The sequence below is a fragment of the Jaculus jaculus genome, chromosome 14 (assembly GCF_020740685.1).
Source record: "Jaculus jaculus isolate mJacJac1 chromosome 14, mJacJac1.mat.Y.cur, whole genome shotgun sequence".
Lineage (NCBI taxonomy): Eukaryota > Metazoa > Chordata > Mammalia > Rodentia > Dipodidae > Jaculus > Jaculus jaculus.
Genome location: NC_059115.1, coordinates 14,314,846 through 14,323,420, shown reverse-complemented (window position 1 = coordinate 14,323,420; position 8,575 = coordinate 14,314,846). Strand labels below are relative to the sequence as shown.

Below are 8,575 nucleotides of genomic sequence, written 5' to 3'. Positions count from 1 at the left end.
GAGCTGGAGCGACGGCGCTTTTGGCCAATGAAGGGTTTGGCTTTTTGTACTGGGGGGGGAGGCGGTACTTGTCTCTGTAGCAACCTCTGAAGGACAGCTGACTGAGCCACTGACAGCAGTTTGCTGAGTTTATTGGCAGCGCGGGCGTGGCGGGGTTCTGTCGGGGCATGGAGGGGGGAAAGAGAGCGCTGAGGCTCGACCAATAGGAAGGGTGCGAGTCCCATAGCAACGGAGGAGTGACATGGGCTTTAACTAATAGGAGGCTGCAACGGCCGCGGCGAGGCGGGATGATGCGGCGCGAGGGCAGGCGCGGGGCGACAGTGTCTGAGGACTGCTGAAGGAGGCGGTGGGAGGAGGAGGAGGAGGAGGAGGAGGAGGAGGAGGAGGTGGTGGTGGTGGTGGTGGTGTCGGCGGCAGCGCGGGCGCCTGAGGAGGAGGAGGAGAAGCGGGTGAGGGGCGGCGCGGGGCCCGATCTCTGAGCCCCCTTCTCGGCCCCCGCCCGGGCTGTCCCCCCCCATCCCGGCCCTCGGCGGGTGTCGCTCTCCTCCGCGCCGCGCGTTCCCCTTCCTTGTGATTCCTCACTGAGGGCCTGCCCTGCACCCCGGGAGCCTTTCCTGATCCCTGACTTCACCTCCAGCTCTCTCCTTGCACCCCAGGGCCCGCTCAGCACACTCCCCCACCCACTCACTCTCACCTTCTTCCTCCCACCCCCCGTGACGCTTCTCCCTGTACGGGATCCCAGGACGCTTGCTGACCCGTCTCTCACTCTCCTGGACTCTTATCTCACTGCTTTCCCCAGTGCCTTCTAGAACCTTCCCTACAGCCTTTCTCATCTTCCTCAGTTTCCTTCCAGGACCCTCTGGATCCTTTAGGTTCTTGCTTCTTCAGCTCTCCCTCGGGACTCACCTCAGTTGGGTTCTGGACCCCTAGGCGCTCCTCTGCTTTCCTGGGGGACCCAGCCCCCTCACTAGTCCCCAGGCCAACCTCACTGTGGCTTCGGTGGGCTCCTCCCGGTACCAGCAGGCGGTCCTCCACCCATGACTGACATCCTGTTTCACCCTAGCCCCTCTCCCCCCTGCACCATGTGGCTGTCTTTTTTTTTTTTTGTCTTTACCCATGCGTTCCTCCCCAGCTTCCAGGCTTTTCCTAGCTCTTTATTTGATCCCTCCTTCCTGCATCTTCTCCTGTTAACTCGCTGTTCCCCCCCCCCCCCCCCCCGCCTTCCTGGTTCCCATGTAGCCCTGAGCACAGATAGACCAGCGACACCTTGGCATGGGTGCAGTCTCTGTAGCCCCTGTCTCAGTGTTGGTTTTGGTTTTCTTAATCTCTTCCATTTTCTCTCTTGCTTGTCTACCCCTCCCTTCTCTCTCTCTCTTGACCTCTTCTGTTTCTACAGCGCTGTTCTGTCTTCCCCTCTGAGATCCCTTCCCTCCACTGGAATCCTTGGAGAGGGAGCCCGAGCAGGTGCTGAGATCTCTCCTCCCCTCACCCTCCTCAGGGCTGCTCCCAGAGCCTCCTGACCACTCCCCAGGATAGGGTGGCCTTGGAGGGAGATAGTGCAGACCAAGACTCAGTCCAACAAGAGGTGACAAAGACATGCTAGAAGCCCAAAAGCGTTCACTTCCCCCCCCCCTCCATGAAGCGCAGTTCTAATGACTTTCTGGCAATGCTAAGCCTTTAGGGTTATTCCAGACTGCCAATTAATTGGCTTTCCCCTGGGCACTTGGGGACTTGCCTCCATACATGCACTCAGCAGGGTTCTGTGTGTGCCAGCATTTGTGAATGTGTACATGTCCAGGGGAGGCTGTGTGAGGTGGGGCACATGCGTCTGTGTTGCTGGAGAGGCGGGAGGTGCTTAGCCCAGTGCAGGGTGGGTTGCATTTCTCATGGGTTTTGCCCTACCATCAGAAGGACTTGTTGCATGGCATATCCTTGCTGAGAGTCCTGTGAAGTGAGCATTGCCTTATCTCCCATGCTGTTATGCAGATGAGCAGACTGTGGGTCCCACCAGGATCCCATACTGCTTCTGAGTGGCACAGAGCACACCCCCGCCCTGTTCCCCCACTCACTGCCAGAGGCAGCATGGTCTACCGAGCATCATGGGGCCTGACAGAGTGACTGCCCGAGAACTGTGTGAGAACGACGACCTGGCCACCAGCCTTGTCCTCGACCCCTACCTCGGCTTCCGCACCCATAAAATGAACATCAGGTGAGGGGAGGGCCTCTGGGGATGAGTGCAGGCCTGGGTCCAGGACCCCCTCCCATTGTACTTTTGTATCCCCTCAGTCTGGCCTTCCAACAGCTTCAGGTCGGGGTCTGAGGCAGGGCCAGGAAGGCCCTGAGACCCAGTTGTACCCTCTCCTCCAGCCCTGTGCCCCCTTTGCGGCGGCGACACCACCTGCGTTCAGCACTGGAGGCTTTCCTTAGGCAGAGGGACCTGGAAGCTGCATACCGGGCCTTGACTCTCGGAGGCTGGAGGACCCACTACTTCCAGAACCGGGGCCCACGGCAGGAGGCTGCCCTCAAGACCCACGTGAGGGAGCCCCTTCCCCACCCCATGCTGTGACCTACCCATCTGGCCTTGCCCCCTCACCCCCGGAATACCTGTAAGGCTTCCAAATCCTAGGAGAGGAGAATGGGGTGTGGCCCTTTGAGATGGAGTCCCACTCTCAGGGGTACTGGGACCCCAAGAGTCTCCAGGCTCTGCAGCCAGTGTGCTAGTATCAGTGGCAGAACAGGCCTGGCCCCAGAAAGGGTCCTCCTAGAGCTGGCCCTCCCCTCCTCATCAACCCTCTGCTCTTCATGCAGGTTTTTCGCTACCTCCGTGCCTTTCTGCCTGAGAGCGGCTTCACTATACTACCCTGTACCCGCTACTCCATGGAGACCAATGGGGCCAAGATCGTGTCTACTCGTGCTTGGTAAGGGGCTGCTGGGAGGGGAGACCCAGTCCATGGGGAGGAAAATGAGGGCCAGAGGAAGTGTGACACAAGAGGACCTGGTGGATTTCAGGGAGAGCGGAGGATGGAGTGGCTGCTGCTGTCCTCCTACCCCCCAGTCCCTGCTCCCTGGGTGCTTCTGGGTGAGAGGACCTTGTTCTCAAGAAGGACCAGGAAGCCAGTGCACAGAGCCCCATAGCCTGGCCTCTTGGCAGGAAGAAGAATGAGAAGTTGGAGCTACTGGTGGGCTGCATTGCAGAGCTGCGCGAGGCGGACGAGGGGCTGCTCCGGGCTGGGGAGAACGACTTCAGCATCATGTACTCCACCCGCAAGAGGAGTGCCCAGCTGTGGCTCGGCCCGGCGGCCTTTATCAACCATGGTGAGGATCGGGCCAGGAAGATGGTGCTAGGGCTGGGGGGGCAGGCATGAGGCAAGGGACAGGAACTGCCTTCTCACTTGCTCATTGACTTCTCTTCTCTCATCCACCAACCTACTGGCTGCAGACTGCAAACCCAACTGCAAGGTGAGACCCACTGACTGGGAGAACTGGGCATGTGGGAAGTGGGGGATCCTGGCAAAGGAAGAGATGATTTTGATTCATAAAGAGCTAGAAACCATCATACCTGGCAAAGTGGTTTCCCACCCCTGGCAGTCTCTCTCTCTCTCTCTCACTCTCTCTCTTTTGGTTTTTTGAGGTAGGGTTTCACTCTAGCTCAGGCTCTCCTGGAATTCACTATGTAGTCTCAGGGTGGCCTCGAACTCACGGCGATCCTCCTACCTCTGCCTTCCAAGTACTGGGAGTGTGCCACCATGCTGGGCTATCTCTCTCTTTTATTTTTTTAAATTTTTATTTACTTATTTGAGAGAGAGAAGCAGAGAGGCAGATAGAGGGAGAGAATGGACACGCCTGCCAGGGCCTCCAGCCACTACAGATTTCAGACACATGTGCCCCCTTGTGCGTCTGGCTTATGTGGGTCCTGGGGAATTTAACCTGGGTCCCTTAGCTTTGCAGGAAGCACCTTAACTGTTAAGCCATTTCTCCAGACCAAAATGTTTTATTTATTTGAGAAAGAGGAGAGAGAGAGAGAATGGGAGTACCAGGGCCTTTAGCCACTGCAAACAAACTCCAGACACATGTGCCACCATGTGCATCTGGCTCATGTGTGCCATTCTCTGGGGATTCTCTGGAGAATCGAACCTGAGTCCTTAGGCTTTGCAGGCAAGTGCCTTAACCACTGAGTCATCTCTCCAACCCCCTGGCAGTCTTTTGTGGTTGGAGGGCCACACCTGAAGTGGGCCATGTGGGACAATGTGTGTCCCCAAGGTTGTCAGAGGAGGAGAAAGGGGCTTCAGTCTGTGTAGTCATGCCACAACCCAGGTTGCTAACTGAAATGGAGCTGGGAATGTGATGGGGAAACAAAGTAGCAGCTGGCACCCCTCCACCAGGCCTGGTCTCACCCAGGCAGCACTGTTGTCAGGAGCAGGGGAGAGGCCAGAGAGAGCCGCCAGGACCCTATAGGAGACTAAGCATGGAGTTCTGCAAGGGAGGAGTCAGCCATCAGAAGCATGTTGCAAAGTACTGAAGAAGTCCAGCAGGGTGTGGTGGTGCAGGCCCGTCAGTCACCCCAGCTTTTGAGAGGCCAAAGCAGGAGAATTGCAAGTTCAAGGTCAATCTGTGAAACTTCCACCAGAGTGGAATGCTTGCCTAGCATTTGCAAGGCCCTGGGTTAAATCCCCAGGACTGAGAAAACAGAACTGTGGATATAGGTCAGTGGTGTGTACTTGCTTAGCAATGTGGTAGGCCTGAGTTCAATCCACAAGGACCAGTAAAAACAAAAGCAAAGTTCCAGTTGGGTACAATAGCTCATAACCTGCAATCCCAGTATTTAGGTGACACAGGCAGGAGGATCACTGTAAGTTAGAAGCAATCCTGGGTTACAAAGAGAATTCCAGGACTACGTAATAGTAACAAGACCCTCGCAATCCACTCCCCCCTCCACCAAAAACAAGGGGAGTCCCTGCGAGGGCCTCCAGCATACACTTGTTCAGACCTCATCTGGCCTTTGTTGGGAGCCCCCCCATCCTACCCCACAAAGGCATGAGGAAGGGCCACACTGGGTGGAGTCCTGGCTGTACCGCCTGGCCTTGAGTTTCTCCTGTCAGATGGCCCAAGACCGTCGACGGGGTCAGGTGGTGGACAGCTGAGACTCAGGCTGGTTCCCTGTGTCGGAGACTCTCAGGATGAATGACACACAACCCTTGCCAGGCCCCTTGCCCTGGTCACAGATGCTGGGTGGGACAGAGAGGAAAGGGCAGCGCGCAGATGGCGGCCAGCTCACTCAGTGACCTGGAGCGGGCAGGCTTTGCAGAGGCAACAACACTGGGCATTAGAAGAGGAGCAGGGTTTTTCTAGATGTTGAAGGAAATCAGGCGGGAGAGGTCAGGACGTAACGTGCAAGAGGGCTGCGGCCATGGTGAGGCGTGTGCCTGACTTGCATGAGGCAGGCCAGCGGGCTGTGGAAGCTCCTTCAAGCTTGCATGATGGGAGGTTGTTTTTCAGATGGCCGTGGCAGTGGTGTGCGGGAGGCTGTGTGGAGGGTGGGAGGAAGGCCAGGAGGAGGTTGGTGGGTGATGGAGCTCAAGGTAGAAAGAGGCCAACCGGCCAACTGAAGGTAGGATGGACGAAGAAGACGGGGACACAGGAGGCCTGGGACCGTCAGGCAGGGAGGCACCGTGAGCCACTTTGGTGAGTGTCAGGCTCGTGTGACAGATGGATGATGGACAGATACTGGTAACTAGGCTTTGGAGGTCAGGGGCAAGTGCAGGTGTTGAGGGAAGACAAGGAGAATAAGGAGCCTGTGTGGCAGCCTTGCGGCAAATGAGTAATCCCCCAGGCAGTGTTGGAGGACATGTGGATTAGGCTGCAGAGTGGTCACAGGCCTTGAGAGAAGGGGAGGTGGCTGCTGGGGAAGGGTGGCTGGGAGTGGGCGTGAGCAGCTGTGGATGGGCTGGGTCCTAGGCAAGTGGGTCTGATGGGGTGGAGTTTGGCACAGGGCACAGAAAGTCAGAGGGAGGAGCATATGGGGGGGGGGTAGTCACTGCTGGGAGGTCAGCTCCAGCGTATTGTCCTGCAAGGAAGGTGGACAAGAGCCAGGAGGTAGATTGTTACGGGGCAGTGTGCTAAAGACAGGGCAGCTACCTCTAAATGGTATTTCCTGGGAGCAAGGGACTCAAAATCTATGGTTTAAAGCATTATAAGACCCTTGGGCCAGAGGGCCTGGCCAGGCTGACCGCAGGACAGCCCCTGCTCTGGGCCCCCATTCGGAGTGCTGAGCAGGCTTGTCCTTAGTTTGTGCCCTCAGATGGGAATGCCGCCTGCGTCAAGGTGCTTCGGGACATTGAGCCGGGTGATGAGGTGACCTGCTTCTATGGCGAGGGCTTCTTCGGTGAGAAGAACGAGCACTGTGAATGCTACACTTGTGAGAGGTGGGTTCCTGGCAAGCGCAGCGGGGTGGACTGACCTGCCCTGCTAGGCAAGGAGTCCCTGAGCCGGCGTGCATCTTCAAACCCGCTCCTGAGCATCTCTTTGTCCCTGTCCCTCTGGCCCTCCCAGGAAAGGAGAAGGAGCTTTCCGACTTCGACCCAGGGAGGCTGAGCTGCCACCACAGACCCTGGACAAGTACCAGCTCCGAGAGACCAAGCGGCGGCTGCAGCGCGGCTCAGACGGCAGCCCGCGGGCCTGCGCCCACCTGTCCCCACTGCGCTGGGACCCCTTCTGTGGTGAGCATGGACCCTCCTCGGCCCTTCTCTGGCTCGTGGGTCACTCCTTTTCTGAAGGGCCTGGTGCAAAACTGTCCCTTTTTCCAGAGGAGGCATTGTTCACGCCCTTGCTGACAGATTTGTTTCCTCTCTTCACCCCCCCCTCACCACGCACAGCCACCTGCCAGCCCCCACGCCTGCTGCCCGCCAGCCCCCACCTGGACTACTTGCCTCTCTGGCTCCAGTGGCTGCCGCAACCCCAGCCTAGAGTGCGCCCCCGGAAGCACCGCCGCCCCCGGCCGCGCCGGACCTCGGCGCCCCCCGCCCTCCATGCTGCCTATGTCTCTCTGCACCAGTGGGGAGGCTGTGGCCCTCACTGCCGCCTGCAAGCTGAGGCCGTGGTGGCCCTGAGGCTGCCCCCCCCGCGCGCGCTGGCCCCTCCAGCAGGACTGGCACTGGGCCCGGCTCTATGGACTGCCTTATGTGGCGCGCGTGGACCTTAACCGCCTGGCCCCAGCCCCACCAGCTATCCCTACCCCTGCTGGGACCCCAGGCCCTGTCCCCACCCCTGTCCCCATCCCTAAGCAGGCCCTTGCCTTCACACCCTTCTCCCCACCCAAGCGCCTGCGGCTCGTGGTCAGTCATGGCTCCATTGACCTGGATATCAACACTGATGAGCCGTGACAGTCCGGGAGGACAGGAGTCTCTCTCTTGGGCCCCCTCTGGAAGGGCAGGGAGCTCATCTCAGCCCAGGTCTGATCCTGGGAACAGGGCGTTGGTTAGGATATTCCCAGGGATGTGATCACCTGACCCTCCATGACTGCTAACCCCTGAGCCAACCCCACTCCAGCAGGGAGCCCTGGCCGTTTGCTGTCTCCCTCCTAGACCCGGCCCCCACCTCAGGACTGCAGGAGCCATCCCCTTCCCTTCAGCTCCTTCCCTCCCCAGAGAGCAAAGCCATAAGGGGGTGGGGGCCGCCCCATGGCAACTCCCGATAAACCCAGGCCTCAAGAGGAACTGATTTGGGGGGTGGCCCTCTCAGAGCTGCCCCCCACAATGGGGAGTGGGTTTGTCCTCAGCATTGCAGCTGATGGGAGGTAGGGGCAGGTTGGGTGGGTGGTGCCCCAGGGGCACATCTTACTCCTACCCTATGGGTCTCAGGGAGGCTGGGTGCGACCTCATCTTTCTCATGGTGCTACCCCTGGTGCTACTGGGGTGTGGAGGAGGCTCTCTCCCCTCCCCACACCAGAATGGGGTATGTTGGGGGATTGGAAGCACTTGAACTTTTTATTAAAGCCTTGTTATAAGCAATTCTCTTAGAAGTTTTCTGTTGTGTGGGGGGGGATGCGGTGGCCCAGCTTTGAGCCCTGAGAGCCACCGTAAGCCTTAAGAGGGTGAGGACAGTGGGTTCTGGGGACTAAAGGGTACTGAGGCATGAGCGCTGTCACCATACAAACTAGTTATAGAAAAATGACTTCAGAAGCTGGGACGATGGCCCTGTGATTAAAGGCACTTGCTACGAAGGCCTACCATCCCAGGTTTGATTCCCCAGGACCCACATAAAGCACACAGTGGCAGATGTGTCTGGAGTTCGTTTGCAGTGGCAAGAAAATGACTAAATGACTTCAGATTGATTCTTACAAAAAGGATTCTCAGGGCTGGTGTGATAATACACACCTTTAAAGCCAGCACTCAAAAAACAGGGAGGATCGCCATGAGTTCAAGGCCATCCTGAGACTACATAGTGAATTCCAGGTCAGCCTGGCCTAGAGCGAAACCCTACCTTGGAGAAAAAAAAAAAAAAGAAAAGAAAAAGAAAAAGGATTCTCAGGTTTTTCAGACGAAGAAGTTACTAGCGTCCAGCAAAAAAACAATGATTT

General features: G+C 57.8%; 1 protein-coding gene across 1 annotated transcript; it reads left to right on the top strand.

Annotated features, from left to right (window-relative positions):
- Positions 1-404: 404 nt before the first annotated feature.
- Kmt5c (lysine methyltransferase 5C) lies at positions 405-8,006 on the top strand. The gene is given in 10 exon segments (XM_004672672.2): positions 405-449; positions 2,070-2,209; positions 2,368-2,533; positions 2,809-2,918; positions 3,152-3,315; positions 3,440-3,459; positions 6,286-6,422; positions 6,550-6,716; positions 6,873-7,111; positions 7,113-8,006. Coding segments are annotated over 9 exon segments (1,380 nt in total). The 5' UTR covers positions 405-449; positions 2,070-2,099; the 3' UTR covers positions 7,380-8,006.
- Positions 8,007-8,575: the final 569 nt, after the last annotated feature.